Source organism: Corvus hawaiiensis, chromosome 21, assembly GCF_020740725.1.
Source record: "Corvus hawaiiensis isolate bCorHaw1 chromosome 21, bCorHaw1.pri.cur, whole genome shotgun sequence".
NCBI classification, from domain to species: domain Eukaryota; kingdom Metazoa; phylum Chordata; class Aves; order Passeriformes; family Corvidae; genus Corvus; species Corvus hawaiiensis.
This window is the reverse complement of record NC_063233.1, coordinates 3335525-3363124: the sequence shown is the minus strand read 5'-3', so window position 1 is coordinate 3363124 and position 27600 is coordinate 3335525. Positions and strand designations below refer to the sequence as shown.

The following is a 27600-nucleotide window of genomic DNA, read 5'->3' as shown; positions in this document are numbered from 1 at the left end:
GCTGCAGACTCCCCAAATTCCCTGCTGGGTAGCTGGTCACAGCGAGGGCAGTTGGGTGCATTAATTTCATGCTTCAGATTGCACTGATCACAGGTCGTGTTTGATAAAATCCCAAGCAACCCCCTTGGACAGGATTTGTGAAGGGTGGTTTCACGGGGTCTGGGGAGAGCTGCTGGCTCTGGCAGGTGTGGAGTGTGCCCAGTGTGGATCACGTTGGGAAATGCCACCCTGTGTGACAGGGAATGGCCGCTGGAGAGCTGCTTGGCAGTGGGAAAGGCCAACAACTGTTCGTCAGGATTAGGAAGCGTGTGGCTTGGCAAAGCCTGGCTTAGCAAGGGCCGATGCAGATGGACACGTGCTCCAGACCAGATTTGTGTTTGTTTGCTCGCTTTGTTTTAATTTGAAACTGAACCCTCTCCCCTGTGGTTAGATCCTCCCAGCTGAGCGAGTTTTAGCACAGGGAAGTTGCTCAAGGAAGGGAAAGGATGCTGGATGAGGCGTGAAGTGAGAGCAACCACTGTTACCACAAACACTTCCCAACCCCTGGGAACAAAACCATCCGGGGATTTTTGCTCCATCCTCTCCATTCATCCCCTTTTCTAGTGCATTATTTCCTAAGCCAACATTGCTGCTTTTATTATTCCTTCTCATTGTTTGAATAGCACCCGAGGTGTACACAGCGTTTTTCACACACCGGGGAAGAAAAGGACCTTTCTCGGGGGTGGGGTTTTGTGCTAATTTAGGTGATTAGGGTAGAAATAATTAAGGCTGAGAGGGGCAGGGAGCACCACAGAGCAGAGGGATGGCCTGGAACAAGGTCCTTGTGCATCTTTCACCTGGGAATAGGAATTCTGAGCTGTAGGAATGTGGGTGATGGGAGAGGCATCGTCTCCCTCAGACACAGCTCCTGTGCCAAGGGCTTCCAAAAGGAGAGGGAAAACCAATCCCGGACTTGTGGCACCCGCTAATGCACTGACCCAATTGTGCACTGCTGTGTAAGGGGAGAGAAATTCCTTCCTGACCCTTGGACTCATCAGCCCATGCCCTGAAGCATGAGATTTGATTTTCTTTATCTGGCTTTCCATAATTGCAGATATCGTGGTCGGTGCTCCCCGTATCCCACCCCTTGGAAGCGGCATCTGCTGCGTTTAACTCGATGGACCTTCTCCTCTGGGAGTTCCATCCCGAGGCTTTGCTGGGAAGTGCCTGGAAGGAGGGAAGGCTTGCTGATTCCATCAACCTTCCCAGCACTGGGGGTTTTCCCAGGCTGGTGGCTCAGCTGGGGAGGGCAGGTGTCCCCACTGCCATGGATGAAGTACTGAACATTTGGGATTTCTGTGGGTGCTCTGCCGGAGCCCATCCCGAAAGAGTTAAAGGCTCTCGCCCCTTGCAGCCTGGGGAAGTGGAATTAGTCACAGCCCTCAGGAGAAGTGCTGGCCAGGTTATAAAAATGACAAACGAGCAGAAATCAATAATGAAGTTAGTGTTTTCTGGGAATGCCGGGCACAAACGGAAAAATACATCAGCACGGGTGGCAGGCGCTTTCCCGTCCCTTGCACTGCCCCTTTCTCCACCCCATCGTGTTTGAGTCTCCCTGGCACCATCCACAGTGGGCAGCCAGGATGGCTCTGCACACCAGCACCTCCCTGGGGTTTTTGGTTCCTCTTGGAGCAGAGCTTATGGGATTCCCGCTCCCTCTGGGTGCTCCTCCAGCGCGAGGCAGCTCCGGGATATCGGAAATCGGGAATTCCAAAGAGTGCCCCCCGGGGAAGTTGAGTTTCTGGTTAATCTTCAGGATCCAGAGTGGCATTCCCACAGCAGAGAGGGAGAGCATTGGAGGCCACATTTCCTTTTCCAAAGGGACTTGGGCATGTCTGGACAGGAAACGGCCGCCTAATTCGATGGCTTGAAAATCTTTACCGCCGCTCGTTACAAATCCATTCATCATCCCCTATTGAAAGAACCACACTGCAAAAATGACATTATTATGATTATTATTATTTATAGTGGAGACATGAATGAGCTTAATCCCTTCCTAGCCTGGGCTGGGTTCGGAAAGTGACCCAACATCCCAGCGCTGCTTCTTGGCCCTGGTGTCACCTGGGTTCTGTGCAGCCATAAACCTAATTTGGGATGTCTTGGGAATTTGCTTTAAGGTGGGCAGCTTTAAAATGTGTGAGAGAGGGGGAGAAGTGGCCCAGGGGTGTAAATAAGAGGCAGGAGTGAGGGGGGGTGATCCTGAGCTGTTCCAGGGGAGCAGGAGGTGTCTGCACAGCGTTTCAGGCTTGGTGGCTTTCCCAGGGTGTTAACACATTTCTCTAATTAATATAAACTTCCTTAATCAGCCCTGGATTCCGGTTGACCTGGCTGGGTGTCCTGTTCTCTCCTTTGGGATGTGGTTTCTCTCGGAGGCAGTGCCCGGTGCCTGGAGCTCTGTCACAGCCTGGCTCTGTGCCTGCCCTGTCCCAGCTCCCTGCTGGCCACAGGGCCATGGAGAGCCTCAGGGATGGGTGGGAAAATGCAGATCCTGATCCAATGTGGTTCTTCCCTGCCTGTGGTGGCCTGGGTGACACCCAGACCTTGAGGAGCTGTTGGAGAGCAAGGGGTTAATGGAGGCTGAGAGTGATGGATACTTGGGAAGAACTCCTGTTCCTCCAAGGAAATCAGTGATCTGGGATACTCACACTGCTCATTTTCAAGGCATTGTCTCCATCACCACTTTCCAGTTGGAATTAGTGGGGCCAGCGTGGACAAAGTGGGCTCAAAGCAGAAGATCCAACTCCAAACACCCCAAGAGCTCCTCAAACTTAAAAAACCCCGGAGCAAACCAATCCCACCCCCTCACTGCCTGGATGGAGTGAAGCAACACTGGGGAATGAAGGATTCCCACCCCCTCTTTGCCATCAGCTGGGCTTGCCCTGGGCAAGGAGAAGGTGTGCAGTGCCCTGCTGGGATGAGAGGCCCTCAGGAGCACTGTGGTTGGAATCTCTTGCTCCCACAGGGAGCTGCCAGCACCTGCCTGGGGCACAATTCCACATGCTATGGCACGTCCAGGCTCTTCCATGACCACGGATCCATCGGAGCTTGGGTCCCTGCCAGTGCCAAGAGCTCTGCCCCGTGCTGGTGGTGCTGATCCAGCCCCCAGGCTGATGAGGTGGCTCCCAATCCCGGTTAATCATTTGCCAGGGAACGCTGCTGCCGGGGTGTATCCGAATTCCTCGCTCCTGTGGACACGCTGCCGTGCGCTCGGCTGTCACGCTCTTGCCCGGAGCTGCTGCACCGAATGTTTTGCAACAAAAAACCCCAAACCACATGAAAGCAGCCGAGTTTCATGTTTCATTGTAACCCCAAATTCAGGTTTGCCAGGAGTTTCAGTAGTTTCACGAACCTTTCCCACGAACCTGCAGCGAAGGCTGTCGCTGAGCCTGGTTTAATGCAAACCCAGGCGCGGCTCGGGTCGCTTTTGAGGTTTGTGCAAATGTGAAATCTGAAGGGTTTCGAGAGGAAGGAAGGAAGGAGGGAACCCAAACACGCGTCAGGGCGGTGTTTGCAGGGAGCCCTGCACACATCTGGGGCCAAGCCATCGTTCCTTGGGCACGCAGGACCGTGGCACCCACATTCTCTGCTCCGAGGGATGTTCTTGGGAATGCTCTGAACCAACTGGGCAGCATCACCCCAAACCAGCTGCTAGAATTTGGTAAGTGCTGGTGCTCTGAGCTCTGGGGAGTGACCCAAGGACTTTGTGGCAGCTTATCCTGGTGTCTGCCACCTCCGGGGCTGCTTTGGAGTGGCTGTGGGTTTGCTTTAGGAAAAGCCAGCGGTGTGCAAAGATGCTCCAAAAAATAAACAGCGGGCTGGGGATGGGGCTCCCTCTGAGCCACGCCTGGCGCACAGCCGGCCCTGCCTCTGGATGCTGTGTGTTATTGGATCCACCCGCGGATCGCTTTTTCGGCAGCGCCGGCTTTCCTTTCTCCAGCAATTTCCTGAAATAACGTTAGGGAAATGTGAAAATCTTGAACTTTTGAACCTCCCCGGAGGACGGCGGCGTGCAGGGGGGTGGCGGCAGGAGGAGGGGACGCCCGCCTCCTCCCTGACGTTTATTTTGGCTACAGGGCCTGGGGATGGGGAGGAGGGGGCTCTGCAGGCCGCAGAGGAGCCAGAGCAGTGCTGCCCCTTATTAATTAATGACTTTCTCGTCGGTGGGTCACTGAGGCGAGGAAGGCAGAGGAAGTTTTCTTTTGCTGGCAGATGCCGGGGAGAAGGAGAGTGCCTGGGCTGGGTGGCGAGGGCAGGGGGTGACACTCGGGGTGATGGATGGGGCAGCGGGATTTTCGCCGGGCTCTGGACACGGGCAGCTTGCACCGGAGAGAGGAGCAGAGAGAGGGGAAGGGGGATAGGCTGAGCCTGGGAAGTACTTTTCCCTCTGATGAACTTCAGAAGAGGATAAATCACTGCCAGGCTGCAGCTGCGGAGCATGTGACGCTGGCAAATTAATGGGCCTTCGGAAAAGCGACCATCACGTTCCCCTCCGGCCTCTTAAAGGCACCGCCGGCCTTTCCAGGGCTGGGAATGGGGAATTGGGGGAGTCAGGGCTGGGCTGGGGGAGCCTCGTGGTCCTGCTGGGGCTGAGAGTGGGTGGCCCATGGAGATGATCCAGCATGAAGCCCCTGTGATGCTCTCCATGGTGCACAGCTCCCCATGGTGCACTCAATCCGTGGTGGAACTCAATCCGTGGTGGGCTCCTGCTCTGCTGCCTGTGGACAAACAGGGCCAGGAGTGTTATTTTTGGGTGCCTGGTGGGGCTCGGTGCAGTGGGGCCTCTGCTCTGCTCTCACCCACCCAAGTTTTGTGTACAAGAGTGGAGGAGGATGGAGACACAACCAGGGCACCCAAAACCTTGTGGCTGGAGTGTTGAATTTTCAACAGAGATGGGCATCGCACACAGGGCTGAGCCCTGTGAGGGGACCTTGGAGCATCTTTCTCATGGTGGCATCAAGAGGCCACCACGTGCCAGGGCTGGGCATTCCCGGCCATCCCATGCAAACCTTGCAGGCAAACTGCTGGGGACTCTCCAGCTCATCCACCACCCGAGCCCATCACACCACCTTGCTCCTCTTCCTCACTCTTCATCTTCAAAGCAGCGGTGGCAGAGGGGGAGAATCCAGTGCTGCAACTCCTGCCTGGCGCTGCTGGAATGTGGGAGGGGGAGGGAGCCAAGCCACCAGCCCAACAGTTAAAAATTACTAAATACTTCCCTAATATAATTAGGTTTCCATGCAAGCAATTGCCTTAATTGCCAGAGGGATGTGGGGCAGTGCGGGGGGAGCCAGGCTGGGCTGGCCCTGCGCTGCTGCTTTGGTCGGTGTCTCACGTTCTGCTCCAGCTGGAACGAGGGATTTGTGGGGGGAAGATATTCCTAGGGATGCCCCAGTAAGGATATGGCTGAGTAAAAAATAAATAAAAGTGCTTTGTGAACACGGTGGGGCTGGAAGCAAGTGGTGGCGAGCAGGACCAGTGTCACCCTCCTTGCTGGAAGATGAGCTCAGAGTCTACCAGGACATGCTGCAGTTTAAATTCCTGTTTATTTTCTAAGTGCTGCTGGAGCAGGGAAAGTTTTGCAAAGGAAAAAAAAAACAACAAAAAAAAAAAAGCCCCAAACCAGAGCCCACTCTGTGATTTACGTGGTAAAGGAGATAAGTGGGGATTTAAGGAGAAGGGAATATATAATTGAGACGAACGTGTAACATGAGCACAGATCCAAACAGAGAGATTGTAATCAGAAGTGTGAGGAGAAGCTGGGGTTTATTAATGAAACGTCTCATCCATTTGTCAGCTGAAGAGGAGCAGCCTTTCCCAGCAGCCGGGGGTGGAGGGAGCGGATGTGGGGATTCTCTCGGTGTTCCCGGCGCAGGGATCGAGGCTGCCATCTCTCTGCCCGGCTGGATGGTGCTCAGCCTGGAAGTACGGGCAGGATTAGAGGCAAAAAGGAAGTTTGTGGTTTCTGGGAAGCTGGATGTTTTCGTTTTCCTGGCTGGAATCTAGAAGTCAGGAGCTGGGGGAGCTGCTCAGCGGGGCTGAGAACCACCCGCGGAAGGGCTTCCTCAGAGCCTTCCTCAGAGCCCCTCATCTTCCTTATGCTCTCCCTGGTCCCAGTGCTTGGCTGCAATGCCCAGGCACGTCTGGGTAGTGCTGCTGACCCCGTCCCACAGCCCTGCTGGCTCCCAGAGCTCGGACAAACCCCTCTCTCCTAGCCTGGAGGCTGCAGTCTGCTGCAGACACATCTACCCCAGCTTTGGAGGAGCTGTGTGGAGAGCATGGAGCAGCCAGCTCCAGGGTCCTTAGTGTCACATTTCCAGGAGTTGTGTGGCTGGAGTTGACGTGGTTTGCCCTTGCTGGGTGCTGTGGGGGTTCTGCTCTGTGGTGTGTGGTCTGTGCCATGGCTCACCAAGCCTGTTCTTGGGGTGACACCAGGAGAGGTGACACCAGAGCATGGTGAAGTCACCCAATTTCATGCCTCACTCGCTCCCTTTTATCCCTGCCCAGCGTTGCCTTTGGGGCCTCCTCATCCATTGGGGTTGGGAGACAACGCTGGCGGTGTCTGAGGGGTTAACCCAGGCTGTGCTCAGCTCTGGCAGAGAACGCTGCCTGTACATGAAGGGAACATTTTTGTGAGGGGTCCTTCCCCTTCCCAGGCCCGGGCAGTTATCTGTGGGCTGCCAGAACTTCTGGAACGCCGAGCCCCGCTGGACATTGACCCGTCTGTGCCGAGCTCAATTAGCCGAGGCTATCTGATTGGACTTGGCGCAGCCTAATTAGCTTTGGACTCGAACCAGAAACTTAAACCCAAAGGCAGCTTTCAGGCAGCCCATCCCTTGCTGCTGCCTGCCTGAGGGAGGGAAAAGCTTTGCCAAGCCTCCTCTCTGGCCTGGGAAGGGAGAACAACCCACCCAGCCTGCCTGCCCATCCCTCCAGCCACACAGCCAGAGTTGAGGGGGCTTAAACCTTCCCTCCTGCCCTGAGTGGGACACTGAACCCCAACACGTCATGTAAGACTTGAGGAGAGTTTCTTTCTCTTGGATAAAAGTGCATGGCATCTGCTTTCCAGAGGGAACTTGCTTTTACGGAAGGGAACCTGGCTCTGCCTTCCCTGTCTCGTCACACACTTTGCTGTGTAGGCACCCAGTCCTCAGGCTCCTTCTTCCTCCTGGACCTGCAGCTGAGGGGCACAAAGTGGGGGGGTTTGTCCCTGAGGGAACTGGCTCACTCCGGAGCGTTCTCCAGGCATCGGTGGAGATGTGGAAGAGGAGCTGAGGTGGGAAGGGGTGGCTGTTTTGGGACTCTGAGTTCCTTTGCCCATCTGTGTTTCCAGCTCTGTGACCATTAAAGCACAAAAACACTGCTGGGAAGGGGCCTTCAGGGATCTGTTGACCAACTTCCCACCAGGCATGGTTCTGAGAGGTGGGCATTTCTCCAAGGAGACTTGGAAACCAGCATTCCCATGGGCTGCCCTTGCCCAGTTCCCAGCAGCGAAGCCGTCTGGAGGGGTGGCTCATCCCACTTGGATGCTCACGAGATGTCTCCTGACCAGGTGACACCTCGGTGCCCATGCCAGCCTTGCTGAGTCTCAACTGAGAGAAGGAAAAGTCCATGTGGCCTTGCCTCATGGATCCTCCAGCATCCCCTAAGGCGAGCCACCACAACTGATTTTCTGGGAAACTGGTTTTCTGGGAAACCAGGAAGCAGCGTTGGTTTTGCTGGTCAGTGGTGGCGCAGCTTTGGCGTCTTGGGCTGCCAGCTGCACACTGGCGGCGAGCACCAGCCCCGGCCCCGTTGGATCAATTAAAGCCCATTATGCCAAGTGAATGACTGTAATTATCTCAAATCTGGATTAATGTGCACGCACAGCACCGTAATATAATCCGTCTGCCCGGTGCTTTGTGGGCCGTTGTTTCTGGGAGCCAGACGGAGGAAATTCACGGCTGTGTCTTCCTCCTCCTCCTCCTCTCACCTCCTGCTGCTGTCTCAGCCCCCGAGCATGGAGCTTGGCCCATCCTGTAGGATCTCTACAAGTCATGTGGGCCGATGGTTGCTCTCCGTGCTGACCACAGATGGGAGCAGGAGGCAATGGGGAGGTGCTGTCCCTCCTGCCCATCCCCAGATCAGCAGAACAAGGGTGGATGCAGCACATCCTGCACCTCCAGGACTCATTAATGAATGAGGAACATGTTTTAGCTCATGGATCTCAAAGCCAGTGGCTGGGAGAGCTGCTGGGCTGCTCCTGCTCGTGATCTTTAGGATTTGGCTCATCCCGGATCTGCTGGAGGGAGAATATGGGAAGCTGGGGCTTTGGAGCTCCTGTTCCCCAGAGCACTCAGCATCCTTTTGGCTGCTTCTTGCCCTGCCTGCTTTGCAGAGGGACATTTTGGGGCTCAAGGGAGCAGGATCCCCAGGAGCAGAGAGCTTGGCTGCAGGTCTGAGCCCCGTCTCCTCTCCACATCCCTCCTCCCTGGAGCCCAGCGTGGGGATGTCCCCAGGTGTTGGGGACAGTGGTTGGGATGAGCTGGGGCAGTGGGGCAGCGCCTGATCCAGGTTCTCCAGTGGGCCTGGCACGTGCCACGTGTGTGGCTCCTTACTGGGATGTCCTGGGGGATCTCCAGCGTGAGTGGAAGCTTCTCTTTCTGCTGGAATGAGCCTAAGGCTTCTGAGCTCCCCCTGCATCTCGCTGGATCCTGCTTGAATTTTCATAGCTCAGAGCCCAGCACCCCCTCAAGGGCGATTAGATCACTTCCAATTTGCCCGTAAGCCCATAAAACTGCAATTGAATGTAATTAAAAGGCCGTAATGAGCTCCAGCAACCTGCGGGACCACTGTGCTTCAGCTCTCACCGTGCTCTTTTCGGGGAACGGGATGGAGCCAGAGGCTGTGAAGGTCAGCAGCTGCAGGGAGGATGAGCAGCTCCGAGCAGAGCTCCCTGGGCAGCATGGACAGACTTTGGGAAGTGCCTGGATGCCACCTTCACCACATCCCCACGCTGGTGACGCCCATCAGGGAAGGACCCCCGTGAGCAGCCCTCCGTTTTTGCAGAGCAGAGGGAGCATCTTCCCCTTTGCTGGCATCTTTTCCTGCTGCTTTTGGCTTCATTGGTGCTGTTCAGAAGCTGGAAAGGAGCCAGCAGGTCCAGTCCCCTCTCAGCACGGCCTGCTCCAGGCTGTGCTTGGGGAAGGTCGGCGGCAGGGGTGGTGGCTGAGCCCTTGTTCCTTGGCACTGGGGTCCCCCAAACCTCCCTTTTAGGGTGCATGAGCACACCCAAGAAGTTGGAGAGATACAACTCCAAGCAAAGTTTGCCTGGGAAATCCCAGCTCTGCCAGATTTGGGGCTGGGGCCATCAATCCCCTCTCCCACACCCTGTAAGTGCCGGGAGGGGACAGCCCTGCTCTGAGCCTCTTCTGCTGCTGCTGGCAGAGCTGCCACGTCGAGCCCTTTATCAGCCACCCCCTGGCAGCCCAGGAGCCCTGGCAGCAGCACTACACTGCCCCTATTATGGGCTGGCCCTGCAGCGGGTTCCCAGCCAGTAAATTAGGGGCACTCGCTGCGCCACTGACAGCAGAACAGAGAGCATTGTGAGAGCGGGGCCAGCGCCGGCCCTCGAGGGATGAAATAGGAGCCTGTAATTTCTCAGCACTGTTGTGACATCTTTGCACAAGCGTGTGATTGAGTCACATTTGCTTTATCAGCAGAATCCTTGTTTGCCTGGGTGCACCCTCCCCCTCCGCCCAGCGCTGCCAGGGTGGGGGAGAGCTGCCCTCTCCTCTCCCCCTGGGCTTCCCCGCTCTCCTCACACTTCCCATATGTCCTGCTCCTCACCCTTCCTGCTTTGCCCTTCTCTGCCTGCCCCTCCAGGTCCTGCTGGAGCGGTTTGGAGGCTGTTCTGTCTGCTTGGGACATGGGTGGGGGTCCTCCATGGGATGGGGAGGTGGTTTGGGATGGGGAGGTGGTTTGGGATGGGGTCCATGCGGGGCAGGAAGCCGGGAGTGCAGGAGGAAGAGGCGTTTCCTCCAGTGACAGGGCAGCTTGCAGGGACAGCAGCTTCTGGAAAATTCCCCTTTTCAGTCCTTCCCCCTTGGGGATGGGGTAGGCCCTGCAGGCTTCCAGTTCTGCCACTGCTCCAGGAGCTGGGTGTGATTTTAGCGGCCTCCTGAGAGGGTGGAATGGGGTTTTTAAGGGAAAGAAGTCCAGAATAAGCCCCTGTGCTGGTGCTGAGCACACTTGGTCAGCCCTGGGGTAGGGTCTGTGTGCCCCCTGCTCCATGGCAGCTCTGAAGCATCAGGAGCAGGTATCCCAGTTCTGGTGTGGATCCTGTGCTGGGGGGTCTCCAGACCGCTGGGCACACTGGGTCCAGCAGGTGATGGGGTGAGTTAGGGGTGAGTGTCTCCCAAAAGTGTCCCTGTGGTGCTTTGAGCCAGATTGCCAAAAAGTGGGGTTTTCTCCAGAAAAATCCAGAGGAGAAAATAGGATAGGGAGGGAGAACAGCTGTTGGAGCTGCAGGGACAGAGGTGAGCCAGCTGTGGGACAGGGATGCTGCCACCTCCTCAGAGTGCTGCTGCAAGGTTTGGGGTGGGTCCCGCTTTGGGGAGCCCCCATGGCTCAGCAATGGGATGCTTTTGCACTTCACCTTGTGGGAAGAGAGCAGAGGTTTCCTGAGTGGTGCAGCGGGAATTCTGGTTGGGGAGGGAGAGGCTGGCGTGCGGAGTGCGGGCGGAAAGCTGCTCGAGGGTGCCTTAATCTCACGCCAGGGCCCATCAACCTGTCAGGTGAAATGCTGGCAGGAGGCAGCACCAACGCCTGGCAGCACGCAGAGGGATGCTGTGGAATTCCTCCAGCCAAGGAAAACCCCTGCTGCTGCAATGAAAACCCAAAAAGCACCTCTGCTGCTGGCTGGGTTTGCTGGAGGTGCCGAGTGGTGCTGCGGGAAGGTTTCGGGGGGAGCGCGGAGCCAGAGGTGAGAAGCTCTGTGGCTTTGAGGTTTTAGTTTGGTCAAAGTGAAAGCTGCTGGGAGGAGGAACCCACCCTGTGCAGATTGCAGCTGAAACTGAGTTTCTCACTGTCCTTGAGCAGCTTGAACCACCACGGTGTCACCTGGGGAAGGTTCTGAGTGCGGCTGGAGAAACTCTCCCAAATCTCGGAGCAGGTTCCTGAAGAGAAACTGCCTGTGGTGGTTTTGGAATGCCTGCAAAAAGACAGATTTCTGTGTGCTGCCCCTTGTGCAGGGTTTGGGGGGGTCTCAGAGGGATGTTCTTGGGTTTGTCTTTGTACTTGAGTCCAGAAATGTGAAAAGAAAAAACAACTCCAGTTACTTTTTGGTGAAATCAGAAACACTCAGCGCACTTGTCCATGCTGCATTCCCATGGTCCTACATCCCTTTGCCTGTGGCTGTGGAAAAGATACTCAGAAGGGAATTATGGATAATGGACAGCTTCTTCTGACAGCTTGGGGTGCCCATTCCCAGGGATTCCCTGACTGTGTGCTTGTAACCCAGGTGGTTTGAGAGGATCAGTTGCCTGTCCTCGCTGGGCAAAGTGCTTTAAATGCAGCTTAATATGCTTGGATTTGCCACAGGATGCTGTTTATTCCTTGGATCCATGGATGAGTTTTTGGGATAACAACCACACTGCACACTCAGGTCACCCCTCTGAGTGTGCCCAGGTCGGGCACTGCTGGGTCCATGGCAGCAGCTACCGCTGGAACGGGAAGAGGCAGCTCTTGCTCCATCCTCCCTTCGGTTCTCAGCTGTGCTGCTGTAAATTGAGAGCAAACTTACTCAAGATTCTAGGCCAGGGGCTATTTAAATCCATCCCTGAGTTTGTGATCAGGACAAAAGCGAGGACCTGACCTCTTGTGGTCACAGCATTACCGTGGCGATTCTCACATGAAAACCACGGGCAAGCCCTCGTGTCCCGCCCGGATCCTGGCATTCTCCTGCTGTTCGCCCCTCATGCCCTGGTTTGCTGTGAGGAAGGTGAGAGGAAGGGAAAGGGAAACCTGCATCATTTGGGGTTCCTTGTCTGGAAAGCACGTGAGATTCTTGAAGTGCTTTTGAGGAGTGAAAGCAAAAGGATGCTGGTTCTCACTGCCGAGTTCATTTTGGTGTAGAGTCACCGACGCAGGAACGTGGGGTGCTGCCTTTACCTGATCCACGTGCATTCGGGGGTGAGGGTTTGGAACCTGGGCACCACCAAAGGGATGCTGGAGAGCAGAGGAGGAGGAGGAGGAGGATGTTTGCAGAATCCTGGTGTGTGCTGCTGGTCCTGATCCCCTCCTGGCGTGGCCCCACAGCGTTGCAAAGCCCCAACGCCAAGGGCTGACTTAAGGAAGGGAGTGGCAACCCAAATTTAGAATTTCCTGCTGTTTAATACCCAGAATTGATTTGCTTTCTGATTAAGGAGGAAGAGGTGCTGAGGGGAGAAAAAGGAAAGCGGAAGCAGGGGGTTGTGAGTGACTTTCCAAATCTCAGCCGGTGCCAGGGGCAGGCTCTTGGGGTGGTCCTGCAGTGACAGCTCCTCGAGCCCTGGCGTGCTGCAAACCCCTCTGATCCCAATGAATTGTATCTTGTGGATCCTGAAATGAGCTGTGTGTGCAGCTCTCCTCAGCTGCAGAAAAACACAGCTCAGAGAGTCTGTTTGTGCCTTGAAATAACTTGGTTTTTTTTTTTAACTTCCCCTCTCTCAGAAGCCGAGTGCGGAGCCACCGAGCTGCTGAGTAAACTCCCAGGATACGCTAGAAAAGGTTTTCCAGCAGAGCTGGGTCAATGTAGTTTTACTGGCAAAGCCTCTTAGGCATAAATGAAGATTATTCTGGCGAAAGCTTTTGCTGGTACACTTTATTCCGGTACAAATGAGCTATCCTGGGAAAAAAAAGCGCCTCTGCACTGTTGGAATTGTTTCTGCTCTGGGACATTTTGTGGTCTAGAAATGTTAAAATCACAGCCCTCTGTGATAGTGCCGGATCAGCAAAAGCTGCTGCAGCTGCTGCAGACGTGCGCTGGCCAGGCAGCAGCACTTGGAGTGGCACTGGGTGACAAAATGCCACAGGCAAGGGTGGCCAGGGCTGGTGGCATTCTGGGTGTTCCTGGAGGGTCTGACCTGCCCGTCTGGGAGGCATCCAGCCGTGGATGTTGGCTGGTCCGAGCTGGAGGTTTGTGCTGAATGCCAAGGGGATGGAAAATAGCAGTGGAGCTGCCCAGGGACGTTGGGTACAAATGTTTCCTGAAGGTGGGTTTTTTTCCCCATTATAGAAGGTTTTTGATAATATTCTTGTTCGAATTGTTATTATAATAATGATAATGCCAGGAGAGTTCTGTCTGAGGGAAGGGTGATCCAGCAGTTGAGATGCTACCCTGCATTGTGGAATTGCCAGGATCTGTTCCCAGCCTTGCTTTCAATGTCTTGTGTGACTTCGGTGGAGGTGACATCAGTCTGTGCCCTCCCTGTGCCATCAGTGTCTGGTTTTGAGGCTGCTGCTGCTCTGTGAGGTGGGAATCCCTCCCAAAGAGATCTTGGAAAGGCAGGGATGAGCACCAGAAAAACAAAAGTCAGGCTGCCCTGCTGGCTTTGGCGTCCATGGGATGATTCTGTGCCGTGGAGCAGAGCTGGGAGCGCTCACAGGGCACATCCCTTGCACATGGATCATGTGGCCCTGCCCTAAATGTCATATTCCTTGGGAAAAATCCCCGTCCAAACTCTGTGGCTGGCGGGCTCGTAGTTTGGAGGAAGAAAAAGAGCTTCACTGCAAATTCTTCAGCTGCTGACGAGCTCTGGTTTCTGATCTCCCAACTGCCATGGGGCATCTTCGGGGATAGACAGAGGTCGTTGTGCTTAAACAAAGGACACACAGAGAAAATAGCTGCACTTGATGGGTGTGACAGAGGGGAAATGCTTTCAGAACTTTTATTTTTTCAAATTTTTTTTAATTTAGAAACAGGCACGGAGTTTATTTTGGTCAAGAGATAGTCACACACACAGCAGCTTTAAATGGCAAAACTCCTCGAGGAGAAGGAACACTCTCACAGTGCTTGAGCTGAAAATGCCGTTGGGAAAATGCCTCCTCTGTTTGCTGCAGTCCAAGTGGTGCTCATCAGTTTGGGAATTTATTTGTTTCTGTTAAGGATATTTCCTCAATCTAGGCCTTTTTCTTTTTTAAATTTTTTCTTTTTTTGGTGGCATTCTTTTCGCAGTCAAGGTCCTTTAGGATACTTGCAGTGGGGGAAGAGGGCAGACTCCTCACATCCCACTCTTGATGCCCATCTCTCCGCTTCGAGTTACATTTTCCCCAAACTCCTCTTCCCTCGAGCCAGGGACTGGCAGCATCCAGGCTGAGTTGCCTCAAGTGGACTCTGGATTTTGCTAAGTTTAAAAACCCACATTTGCTTGCTGGATGTAAATGTTTCCCATTGCTGCCGCTCTCCCAGCGGGGTTTTGGAGCAGGGAGTGTTTGGATGAGGAGTGGAAACCTCCCAGTGTCCAAGAAGTTGCTTTGAACCAGGCTTTGAGTTGTGATGCCCTGAAAAATCTGGATCTGGTTCAGATTTCTGAGTGTGTGGCTGAGGGGTTTGGGTGCAAACCCACCCAAATGTGGCCGTGCCTGCCCATATTTCCCTATTCTGTGATTATCCCTCTCCTCTCTTTTCCTTTTTGTCATTTCCTGAATTATTCCCTCCCAGCTCCTTGCTGGGTGCTGGGGAACACATCAGTGTGGGAATAGGCTGAGGGGAGCTGATGTGGTGACGTGGGATGTGCAGGGAGCTCCTGAGGTGCCCAGGGATTGGGATTATTTCGGGAGAGGTGCCGGCCCCACACGTGCGGGCCGGTCGCCAGTGACCCGCCTGTGACCTCTCCTGCCTTAAATATTCTGGGTCTTTTCAAAGGAAGGACTGTGCTCTGCTGCCTTCCCTTTGCACAGCTCATGGGCCTGTTTCCCCTGGCCAGGGACCCTCTGCATCCTTTGCAGGTGTCCCTCCATCACCTCCTGGGTGTTTGTGGGGTCCTGCTCCAGAACGAGCTCCTGGACGGCACTGGGGGCTCTCCAGAGCCCTGCTGCTCTATAAAGACCCCAAAACCAGCCTTGGGAAGCGCTGTGCCAAACGCCAGGAGCAGCCCTGGAATCCTCAAGGAATTTCCTGGCGTTCCTGTTGTGCCTCCCTCATGTCACTCAGCCGTGGGTGACAACGGGGTGGCCGGCGCTCGGTTTGTGTCAACATCCTGTGAGAGCCCGGCCAGGCCTGGCCCCAGGGACAGGGGGGCTCCTCTCTGCCACGGCCCAGGGGTGCCTGAGGGATGCTGGGGGCAGAGGTGGGATTCTGGGGATGCTGGGGGCAGTGGTGGGATTCTGGAGGCAGCAGTAGGACTCTGGATGCAGCAATGGGATTCTGCATGCAGCAGTGGGATTCTGGAGGCAGCAGTGGGATTCTGGAGGCAGGGATGGGATGCTGGGAGCAGTGATGGGACTCTGGAAGCAGCAGTGGGGTGCTGGTTCCACATCTTTGCGAGAGCGGCATCGCTGCCTTGCTGAACCTTCTCTTCCTCCTGCTGGGGTTTCTCCACCAGGGTCAGGGATCTCCAGGGAAGGCTGCTGTGGGGCTGGGCTGCTGTGGGTTCAGCGTTTCCCTCCGTGTGACATTTGTGTGTTAATTGCTCCAAAATCCTGGGGAGACAGCTGATCCTGACGGATGCAGGCGACCGAAGATGGAATTTTCCAGACTTTACTTCACTTTGGGGTCTGCAGCCAAAGGCAGACCCACCATGAGCACCCAGGTGGCCGTGCTGGTGCTTCCCCCTCTCTGGATCCCTGGTGTGAGCTGAGGGTCCGGGTGGGTTTTGGGGGGGCCCCCCCATCCCTGCTGCCTTCCGCCCGCCCCTCCCCGGGGCCAGAGCCAGCCCCTTCCTCGCTGGGGATTGTTTTGCAAGCAGCGTGACAGGATGAGGAGGAAATGTGCCAGGAATGGCTCCATGTCTCCTCTTGGGAGAATCGGAGGCTATTTATAAGCCCCCCTTCCCACCCCCCTCCTCTGCTCCCCCGGGACAGGCACACACAGCCTGTCCTGCTGCCTGCAGAGCTGCTCCCGCTCTAGAGCAGAGTGTTCCAGAATCACGGAGTCATTCAGGTTGGAAAAGACCTCCAAAATCTTCAAATCCAACCTCTGAACCTCCATTCCCTTTGGAGGGACACGCACCCCAGCCAAGTGTGTGATGCACAGACTGAGCCACCTCCACAGCCTGTGGGTGCTGCTCTCTGTTCCCCACGCACGGCCTGGCCTGGTGATAAATCCAAATTATCCTGTGGCATGGAGGGAATCAGCTGGGGCAGCCACGCTGAGCCCCTGGCAGAGCTTAGAGCTGTGTCAGGGAGGTGGTGGAGGAGGGCACTGATGCCTGGCTTGAGGTGGAAATGCTCTTAACGAGGTGGAAATGCTCTCAGCATGTGTCTTAATGCCTGCCTGGATACTCCAGGAGAAGGTGGTTTGGGAAGATGGAGCTGCACTGGGAATTTTGGGGGAGTAGCAGGGGGGCTGCAGCTCAGGGCTCTGTCCCACGTGGGTGACTCAATGCCGTTCCTCTCCTCCTTCTCTTCCAGATTTCTCCAACCAAGTGAATTCCACATCCCTGAACTCCCCCACGAGCCGGGGGCCCATGGCCACCCCCTCCCTGCACCCGTCCATCGGGCCGGGCATCGGCTCCTCGCTGGGCTCGCCGGGCCAGCTGCACTCGCCCATCAGCACCCTGAGCTCGCCCATCAATGGCATGGGCCCCCCATTCTCCGTCATCAGCTCCCCCATGGGCCCGCACTCGATGTCCGTCCCCTCCACGCCCAGCCTGGGATTCGGCACCAGCAGCCCGCAGGTAAGGGCACGGCAGTGAGGGCTCACTGCTGCCTGTTTGGGCAGGGAGGAGCCACCTCGGGGGGTTCCTCATCCAGACAAGCGCCAAGGGGAGGCACAAAGCAGGAACTCGAGGGGGAAACGAAGCTGGAGGCGTCCTGCTCCTTTGGGGGCTGAAGGATGGGCTAGGAGGGACCAGCGCAGCTGGAATGTGGCCATCCATTGCCTGTTGTCCCCAGGATGGGGTGGAAGGGGAGTAGTGACCATCTTGGGGTCACCTGGGGGCTACTGTAGCTGTGGCAGGAGCCAGAGCCACCCTAGGACTGTCTGGGATTCTGCTCCTTCCTGGGAAGCAGCACAGCCCCTGCAGGGCCAGCACGTGGTCCCCGTAGGATCATGGAGTTGTTCTGGTTGGAAAAGCCCTCTAGGATCATCCAAGCCCGCCACAAACCCATGTCCCCAAGTGCCACATCCACGCACCTTTGACACTTCCAGTGGTGATTCCACCACCTCCCTGAAGCCTGTTCCAAAGCCTGACAACCCTTTCCATGAAGAAATTACCCCTAACAGCCAGTCTCAACTCGAGGCCCTTTCCCCTTGTCCCGTCACTCGTACAACCCCAGGGGTCCTCTGCCCGCTGCCCCTTTCTCCTCACAGGGCAAGGCCTGGCCTTCAGTGGCTGAAGATTATGTAAAAACCCCTCCAAGCAGGGCGAGATAAGCTCTTTTTAAAAATAGCCAGATCGGAGTGCTGGCCAGCCCCTGCCACCTGTTGCTGGCTCCTCGCACGGGATATGTTTAGTAAAAGGGCAGATTAAGGAATTGGCCACCACCTGCCACTCGCTGTGGGTTTATTTATTCCAGGCCCTCTCTGGGAGTCAAGCACCTGCCAGCACCTTTATTTTTAAATATTGGCCTGATTTATTCCCAGAGATAACAGGTCCTTTTACTACATGGGGCTGTGCTGACTGCCAGCCCTGGGGACCCCCAGGATCCAGCATCCCTGTGCTGGGCAGAGAGGAAGAAGATTTGCCTTTGGATGAGCTTGAATCCCGTGCAGGATTCAACCTGTGACCCCCTCAGATGTGCAGGGACCTGCACACCCCGCTCCCCTCTGCGGGACACCAGCGGGGGGGACACGTCCCCTCCCCTCCCAGGGCCAAGGGAAGAGGAACTGAAACTGCGCCTGGGAACGGGCAGCCGGAGCAAAATTAGCTGCCCCGGCGCCAAAATGGTGGGGAAGGAGTGGGAAGGGGGATATGAGGCAACCTTGAGGGGAGCCACAAGCCAGGGAGGTGGTGGGGAAAGGGCGATTGTAAGGTGCAGTTCGGGAGCGGCCAGTGGGGGAACCGAAACGAGGCAGAGCTCCAGGGCAGAAGGGGAAGTGAGAGTGTGGTGGCATGGTGGTGGGAGCGAGCTGGCTTCAGCCCTGGTGGCTCCTGCCCTCGGTGGCTCCATCCCTGGTGGCCCCATCCCTGGTGGCCCCATCCCTGGTGGCTCCATCCTGGTGGCTCCATCCTGGTGGTTCCAGCCCTCAATGGCTCCATCCTGGTGGCTCCATCCTGGTGGCTCCATCCTGGTGGTTCCAGCCCTCAGTGGCTCCATCCTGGTGGCTTCCGCCTTCAGAGTGCCCGTCCTTTGTTCAGGGACTTGTCCTAAGTGGTTTTCCTCAAGGTGACACTTGGGAGGGCTTCAGCCTAATGGCTCCTGCCATCTGTTCCCTGTCTGGCCACATTAGGTCCCTGTCCCTGTCCCTGCAGCGGGCAGAGGCGCCTACCTGGGCCAGCAGAGCGTGGGGGGAGGACGAGGAGGACGATGAGGATGAGGAGGAGGAGGAGGGGCGCAGCAAGGCCAGTGCTTGGTGGGGAGCACAGCCCCCCTGCCCCGGCTGGCAGAGCGCCGGGGTAATGAGGCGTGTGGCCCCCGTCGCCGGGCAGGGATGGCACTGATGGAAGGTGGTTTGCATCAGATGGCAGATGCCACTTGCCATCAGGCCACGCCTCGTCGCCTCCGGAGAGGCAGCAGAGCAGAAGAGCACGCGGTGTGCGAGGTCCCGAGGGTGGGTCCCCTCCGCCAGGGGGGGAAGGAGCTGCCAGGATCCCAAAAAACAGGGGGCCCTACCCTGTGTGGTTCTGCAGAGGGGAGGACCCCAGCAGCCCTCAGTGATAGTCCTGGAGGATGCTCGAGGTGCTCCCAGCGCTCTCCCTGCAGCTCTGGGAGCTTCCCAGGATCTTGTGTGGTTTGCAAACACAGCCCCAAAATCAGGGAATGTGGCAGGGATCCTGCCATGGCATCCCAGCATCCATGGGAACGGGATGCTGGTGCTGGTCTGCCCCAGGGATGAGGGGCAGGGCGAGGCAGTGCTGAGCAGGGTCCCAGCCAGCCTGGGGGGGCTACACCCAGCAGCCCCGGGATTTAACAGATTACTTAAACCCTCTTACCTAAAAATGATGGGAAAAGAGGAAAAAAAGTGCAGGATTTTCAGCGAGAGCTGCGAGGGAAGGACTTTCCATGCAGTTTGCAGGGCTGTGTGGAGCCCCAGGCATCGCTGGCAGCAGCTCGGGGCTCCCGGGGGCGAGTGGGGAGAGATCAGACGTGGGATTAGGCTTTTGCAGAGCCGCCGCCTGCCTTGGCACAGTGCTCTTTGTAAGGGCGCCTGGGGGACTGGGGAAGGGCTGGGATGTTTTTTGGGGTGGGAACAGGAGGAATAAAGTTCTGCTTGCCAGAAGGGCCAGGATTCAGTCCGGGGTGCGATGAGCTGGAGAGGGAAGGGAAGGAGCCGAGAGGTGCCGGCGTCACTGGGGGAGCAGAGCCCTGGTTCCCCGCCCCGTGCCTGGGCTCACTGCTGAGCTGGAGCCGTGCTGTCCCACAGCAGAAGTGCTGTGTCACGGCCAGGGGCTGCTGTCCCCTCCTCTGTCCCCTCCCTGCACGTGCTCCCGGAGGGGAAGGGCTGGGGCAGGCGCCAGGGCTGTGTGGGAACCCCGGGGTGCCTGTGCTGAGGTTTGGGGCCGGCGCTGGGAGAGGAACCGAAGACTTTCCCCTTCCCAGCCTGGGCTGACCCAGCTCTGAGCAGCTGATGCTCTGGGCTGCGGAGGTTGGCGGGACCCCCACCCTCCTGGGTGGGACTTGCTCTGCCTGTCATCCCCCTGATGCTCTCAGGGTGGGCTCTGTGGGCCGCTGGGGCTGGGGGAAGTGATGGTGAAAGGCTTTATCTTCATCAGGCAGCCGTGGCCTCTGGCCTCAGTCCCACAGCCAGGGATGCAGTGTGACATGAGCCGTCGCCACCAGCTGCGCCTGGAACTGGCTCTGCTTCCCAGAAAGTGCTCGGGGAGGAATTCCTGGAGCAGGTCACCCTGACTGGCAGCCCCTGCTCGCAGAGACCATGTGGGACTCAAAAAGAGATGCTCCTGCTTGGGGACCTGCTCGTCCCCCCCTCCTCTGCTCTATCCAACAGCAGCTAAAGCCAGGAGTGCATCACCAGGTGCCAGCTGCCTTTGATTCATCAGCTGGCACAGTCAGGGCAGCAGAGGGAGGCAGATCCATCCCTTTTCTCCAGGGTGGGTTTATCCAGCTCTGTTGTGGGGCTGTCAGTCATCTGCCTGCCAAATATTCCCCACCAGCCTGGGGACTTGAAAGCCAGAGGAGCGGCTGCGCTGCTCTAATTGACAGATCACAAGCCCTGGGACTTCCCTGGGTTAATCTGTGGCAAGTGCAATCGCTGAGGATCTCTGTTAGGGCAGAGGAAGGCAACAAACTGAGGCACAGTCCTGTGTGTCCAGCCTGGCTTTGGAGGTCGGCAGGGATGGTGGCTCTGTGACAGTCCCTGGCAGGCTGATTCCCTTGGGGACACCCACAGTGGTCCCAGCTGGCTCTGCATGCAGAGCTGACCAAATCCAGGTCCCCCAGACCCTCCTGGATGGGATGAGCTTGTCCCCAGATCCTACAGCTCTGGGCCTCAGTTTCTCCTTGCACACAAGAGTGTAACAGCCCAGTGGAGGCTTCAGCCCAGGAATGCTTCACTCCACACCAGTGCCACGGTGCCAGCACCAGCTTCCACCCAATCCTCTGCTCGTTGGGGGCCAAGGGAAGGAAGGAGAGGCATTTGGAAGTGGCAGAGACGTGTCCCACCCACACCAGCTCTGGAAAGCCAGGCCCTGCTGCATCTGGAATCTGTTTATTTGCCATGGAGCTTTCCTTTGGACAGATAATACTAAAAGGATCTCTGTGAATTGCAGAGCTAAACAAGAGTGTCCTGGCCTTCATCATCCATGCAGGGGCTCGCTCCCAGCCAGCAGCTCTCCCACGAGCCACCACTGCAGATCTTTGTCCCTGTGTCCTGTGGTGGGGTGGAGCTGGGGTGGCTGCTGATCCCTGGCTGTGGGGGCTGTGCTGGGGCAACTTGCCTTCCACTTAAATCATGGAAAAACATCCTCCTTGGATGGGCAGGGTCAGCCCTGCGTGGCTGCTGGTGGTGCTTGGGGGACCGGCCATGTCCTTCTGTCACCCTGCTGCCAGCTCAGAGCCACCCCGGCTCCTGTGCCAGGGCAGATGAGTGCTTGTGCTCCTTGTGCTCAAATCCTCTTGGTTCAGCTTTGTGGTGGGTGTTTGGAGCAGTTGCTGATCCCCACTGGGAGCTTGTCCCCCGTGTCCCCGTGTCACTGGTCCCAGCTGAGCCCTGTGCTTGTGCCTCCACAGCTCAACTCGCCCATGAACTCCGTCACCAGCACAGAAGACATTAAGCCACCCCTGGGGCTCAATGGAGTCCTCAAAGTGCCAGCACACCCCTCAGGAACGATGGCCTCCTTCACCAAGCACATATGTGCCATCTGTGGGGACAGATCTTCAGGTGAGGCTGGCACCCGCCCCAGGAGGGGCTCAGGGCAGCGGGCTCAGGGTGTGGGTGCCCTGGCAGAGGGTTGGCATTGGCTCCCTGCTCCTGGCAGCACGGGGAGTGCTGGTGGGAGCTCTCCTTTGGGACGGGATGTGGCAGGGGATGGAGTCCTGGTCTGGCTGAGCCAGGAGACGCCAGGTCCCTGTTCAGCAGTGGGGTTGCATCCTGACCCTATTGGCGAACAAGGCATCGGGGGTGTCCTCCCTCTCCCCATCCTTTGATGCACACTGGTGCTGTCACACAGCACCACATAAAAAGATGCTCCTGACACGGAGTGTCTTCACTCCTGGGAGATAAAGATGTGCTAATTCCCTTTATTCTCCTGCTTTTCTAAAAGCTTCCTGCTCCAGCAGAGCTCTGGTTGCCTGGTTTGTGAGTCCTTCGGGACCCCTCCTGTGCTCCAGGCTGGAAATGGAGGGTGGGAACAGGGTACAGAGCAGGCTGGGGTCGTGTGTCTGGTGTGGGGGGGTTCAGAGAGCTCAGAGGGGTACAGGGGGTCACCCTGTTCCACTGCTGCACTAACCCAGCCCTGCTGTATGACCAAGAAATGGCCTTTCCCTGGATGTAAGGCAGGATATGGCCCACGGAGGGCATCCTGATTCTATGGAGCTCCAGCTCCAGGAAACCTCTGCTCCCCGCAAACACAGCTGGGAGAGGCCCTGGGAGAGCTGGTGGCAGAGAGGGGAGCTGGGGCCAGCTTTAAACCCGAGTTTTATCCCCCCCCCAGGTAAACATTACGGGGTTTACAGCTGCGAGGGCTGCAAAGGCTTCTTCAAGCGCACGGTGCGGAAGGACCTGACCTACACGTGCCGGGACAACAAGGACTGCCTGATCGACAAGCGCCAGCGCAACCGCTGCCAGTACTGCCGCTACCAGAAGTGTCTGGCCATGGGCATGAAGAGAGAAGGTAAGGCCCGGCCTGGCCAGAGCACCCATGGGTGCTGCAGGGGTCTTTTCTTCCCTAGGAGGAAGCGTGGTGGGCACCAGAGGCGGTGTCTGCGTGGCGGTGACAAAAATCTCGTTTGTATTTTGCTTCTGCGCCACAGCCAGAGCCTCTTGTGGGCTCTGGAGCAGCGCTGAGTCCCAGAGCAGTGCTCAAGTGATGGATGGGCCGTGGGTAGGGACACTTTCCACTCCAACCTGGCCTTGGACACTTCCAGGGATGAGGCAGCCACAGCTTCTCTGGGCATCCTGTGCCACAGCTTCAGCACCTCATCCAATCCTGCATTTTTTTTCTCGTTGGGCAGAAGAAAGAAATTCAGGCTCTTAAGATAGCTCTTCCCTTAGTGGAATTTAAATTTAGGATCTAAACTTCCCCGGCTGTGCCTCTTTTAAATGATCTTTCTAAACGCTGACTGCGTCTGCTCTGATCTGCCGGCAGAGCAGGCTTTTAGCAGACATGACGTGAGAGTGACCCCGGCTCCGTGCTGCTTTCTCCCCTTACATCTTCAGAGCCACACTTGCCTCCCTGACAGGCTGATAAAGCCACCTCAGCTCTGGCCCTGGCCCGCAGCTCCAGCCTGGGACCCTTTGAAGAGCACTCAGCCCTGTCTGGAGCGTTGATTAAACGGGGCAGTGCTGGAGCTGCTCTGAGTGTTGGGCAAACGCTGCCACGCTCGGTTTAGGGGGTTACCCAAGGACCAAAGTCACCAAGTGTCACAGCTGTCTGTGCTGGAGGTGTGGGGAGACTGCTGGGGCACCCAGGGGACCTCCTTAGCCCTGCTGAGCTTAACCCTTCGGTGCTCAAAACAAATCTTCCTGCCCCAGCAGAGCTGTAGCGTTAATTGGAGAGATTGAGGCATTCAGGGCAGTGCAGGAGTGGGGGCTGGCGTTGCCTTGGATGCAGAGCAGTGGGGAATACTGGATCCCATGGGCGATGTGCAGCGGGATGAGGAAAATCTGAGCCAAAACTTGAGCCATGGGTGACTAAAAAGAAGCCAAGAACTCTCCTATGTGTCCAGCAGGAGAAGTACAGAGCATCCCCTTCCCCTGGCACTGCCTCCAGAGCCTTCCCCACGCAGCTGGAGCCCCCTTTACCTTTCAGCCCCCAGAACAAGGTGTGTAGGGCTGGGAGGAGCAGCAGGAATGCTGGAACTCTGCCCTGCCACCCTGTGAGCAGGTACCTGCTCCGTGCCTGCCATTAGTGGTGATTGCATGGGCAGCGCCGCTAAGAATTACAGGTCCATTAATTAATTTCTAAATGGTGGTGGAAGTCCCCAGGGAGCACGTACAGTGTGAGGACTCTATTAATTCGTCTTGATTAACATTATCACAATGAATAGCAAATGAATTCATAATGATCAGACAATTATTTAAAAGTGTGACAGATGGGATCTTGGTAACTTCAGGAGTGCGCTCAGGCAGTGCTGATGGATCTGGTGAGGGCAGTGCTGGGGAAGGGCAGGAACTGGTGATTTGACACTCATCATGAGATGATTTGGGCCTAATCCCCATGCACAGAAAGCTGGAATAACTCCCCTGTCTCTCATTATAAATCTAAAAATGCAGGGTCTCACAGAAATGTCTCATTTGTCCTAAAGCTGGAAGTCAGAAGTTGGATCTTGCCGAGCTCTGGTTTTGAGCAGCTCTGGAGTTTCACGTGGGATATCCACCTGATATGTCAGAAAAAAAGGTCTCTTCCTGCTGCACCCGTCCCAGCTGACTGCTGCTGCTGCCAGGAATTGTCCTTACACCACTCCTGCTCCCACCTCTATTTTGGGGAAGAGTTTTGGGCTAAATCCTGCATTGCTAATTCCTTTTGCCTAAATACTCACAACCTAGCTGCCTTTTTATCCTCTAGCATAAACTCTTGTATCTTTTAAGTAACAGAGCCAGGGTAATGAGCCTCATTTCCCTAAAAAACATCTTGCTCTGGAGACCTAATTTATAGCTGCGTGAAGGCACAGCAGATTCCTGCTGGGAAGCATCTCTCCTGTAGCCCAGAGGTACTGGGATGTGGTGGAAGTACAGCAAAAAGCTCTAAAGTGAGCACTGGAGCTGTGGTGAGAGGCAGGGCTGGGGTGGGGAGTGCTGCTGGGAGGAGGAGGAGTGAGAGCCACCATCGTATCCAAAGACCTGGGCCAGAGGGTAAGAGGGAAGGGGTTCTTACTTAGCTGAGAAGTTGGATTAGAGAAGGAAAATCAGCAGGGCAGCTGATGGAGGTCTGGAAGGGTTTGATCCTGACAGCTGAGGGGTCTCCAGGTGGAGATGGAGATGCCAAGAGCAGACCCGGAGGGATGGATCTTGTGCCCAGCCAGGGCAGAAGCAGCAGCGTACCCAGGCTGGCCCTGCTGGGGGCCAGGGATCCTTCAGGGCCACAAACCTTGGCTTAAAGTGGGGGAAGCCTGCAGGAGCAGAGGGTTCCTCCTGCTGTGTGCATCTCTTCTGGCTGTTCTCGTTAAAAACACGTCTGAGAGATGCCGATGTTCACGGTGAATGAGCCTCACGCTCTCTGGGATAATAAACAAGCAACTGGGAATGTTTTTCCCCCTGTGAATTTCTGCCAGCTGTGTAAGGCTTTGGTTTTTTGTACTCTGTCTCCCACTAAATACTGGATAGTCAACAAAATTAAGATTACCATCAGGGATCTTGACTAATGCAAGGGTTATTGTTGTGGGGGTGGCTCTTTGCGTGCAGGAGCTGAGCTCTCCCTGCTCGGTCTGTTCCTCGTTAGGGTCTGAGGTGTCTGTGCATCAGCAGCCTCGTGTTTGGAAGGGAAAAAGTGGAAACTGCCTCGAGGGAGGCAGAGGTCTTGTGAAGAGGTGGGAGTAAACACCAGGGGACTTGGGATGGGGGGCTCTTGTGTGCCAGAGGGGTGACAGCAGAGGTGACAGGGCGGGCAGGGGCGCGGTGCAGCGCCGGCTGTCCCGTGTGACGAGGTGCCGGCTCCGGCAGTGCTGGCAGCGCCTCGGGATCGCACAGGGAGCAGGAAATACCAGCGAGGAGCCCTTTCTCATGCTCCCTTGGCTGCCTCACAGGGAGCAGCCGTTGGGAACCGGCTCCTGGAGCCTTCCCCCGGATGTGAGGGGCTCCTGGGGAGAGCCAGGCTGGCTCCGCAGGACCTGCTGGACTGCCCAGGTTGGGAGCAGCGCTTCACGTTTCGGGCTGCAGGCTGGGGTTTGGTGCCAGCTGCGTGAGATGGGTGTTGGTGCATCTCAGAGCCCATCTGGAGAGCAGAGAGCTCTCCTGCAGCACCTGCAGCTCAGGCTGCGGAGCTGATCCCAAAGTCGTTCCTAAATCCAGGTGCAGGTACGGCGTGGCTGCAGCTGCTGTGCCGAGGTCCAGAGCCCTGCTCGGAGCATCCAGGACATCTATCCAGCTGCATGCCTGGTCTCTGATTTCCGAACTTCGTTAAACTTCACAGCCCGAGTTAATTCTTCCTCCTCTCGTATTTGTGGGTTGGTTTTCCCCCTCTCACTTGCCGAGCTGAGGGGTTTAACCTAGGAAGGGTTGGACTTGCAGCATCTGCACAGCCCAGAGACCTTCCTATGTCTCCAGGGAGCTGCTCCGGGGAGCTGCTCCATCACTTAGTCCAGAGGGACTGAAGATTCCCACATGGAGTGACTTGTGCCTGATCCCCTGCCATGGCTGTGCATGCCCCTGGAGCTGGAGCCATCCCTCAGGAGCATGAAGAGTCTGGGGAGAAAGAGCAGGAATTCAGGTTTCCAACCCAGCGTCCAAGTGAATGTGAAAGCAGGCAAGTGGCCACAGCCTAGTGAAGGGGCAGAGGTCAAGAGCACAGTTATTTTTAGGAGTGATTTTGGAATGGAAAATGTCTCCCAGCTTAATGAGCTTGTTTCTTATATCCTTTTAAAGTGCTGCTCTTTAAACCAGCTGGTTAAATGATGCTGGGTTTGGGGTTTTTTTTTTTTGTTTTTAAGGATGCTCTTAGGTTGAGAAAATAGGTTTGGCTTCTGGTTTTCTCTCCTTTAGCTGCTGTTTGCTTATACTTCAGTGTCCAGAGAGTGAAGTGAGCCAGGGGTTTTTTGCTGTTGTTTTCTGGAGCTGTTCCAAGGTTTCAATCCACTTTTTAACACTCTGAAGTTACACTTTTTAATTACCACCGTGGTATTTTGCATTCCTTAAACAAATTACGGCGTTCGGTTGAAAATGTTGGAGGAAAAAAAAAATAACACCCCACCATTTATTTCATGTGTCACAGCTTTTGAGGTTGTTTACAGTAGCAGAAAGCTGCACCTCTGAAAGAGGAAATAAAAAGGTGACACACGAAAGCAAAGCAGAAGAAACACTGTCTGAATTCATTTCCTCAGCTGTCTTGGCATTTTGGATATAAACAGGTACCTGGGGCATAAACGCTTCAAGATGCTGGTGATACACAGCAAAGACTTGGCTTCATGAAAGGCAGCAGAGCCCAGTAAATTCCAGCGTGAGAGAAACGGAAATCCCCAATAACCCCCACCCAGCACCTCATAAATAACGAGCCACCCACCTGCAGGTTGGGGGAAAACCAAAACTGAGCGGGTTTGGGGCTCTCTTGGTGCCTTCCCCCTGTGCTTGCAGGGCACGTGGTCTGTCCCTCTGAGAAAACCCCATTTTTGGGGGCAGTGAATTATCCTTTCCCCGTGAAAAGTCACAATCCCACCCTGTTGCTCCTAGAGGGATGGATTTTCATCCCAAAAAGCTCTGTATTGACACCAGGTGAGTGTCACTGGAGCTCCTGGAGCCTCCAGGTCTCTCCCAGCTAATAAACAAACCTGTGCTGCTCCTGCCCTCTCAGAAGCACCATTTCCCTGTGGAAAATCTTTTCCTTTGGGCCTCTCCCTCCCTTCCCTGGCATTCCTTTGGCACAGAAGTGCAGTGCCCATGAGCGTGGCCTCCCA

General features: G+C 56.1%; 1 protein-coding gene across 3 annotated transcripts in view; it reads left to right on the top strand.

Annotated features, from left to right (window-relative positions):
* The window catches only part of RXRA (retinoid X receptor alpha), a 96846-nt gene that overhangs the window by 49014 nt on the left and 20232 nt on the right, over positions 1 to 27600 (top strand). For 2 of the 3 annotated variants that reach the window (XM_048325307.1, XM_048325308.1), the window contains exons 2-4: positions 16627 to 16892; positions 21565 to 21715; positions 22488 to 22667. In XM_048325307.1, the coding sequence (XP_048181264.1) occupies positions 16627 to 16892; positions 21565 to 21715; positions 22488 to 22667 (597 nt within the window). Of the gene's footprint in view, positions 1 to 13244; positions 13269 to 16626; positions 16893 to 21564; positions 21716 to 22487; positions 22668 to 27600 lie in introns of those variants that run through there. The other variant, XM_048325305.1, reaches the window with a different exon arrangement.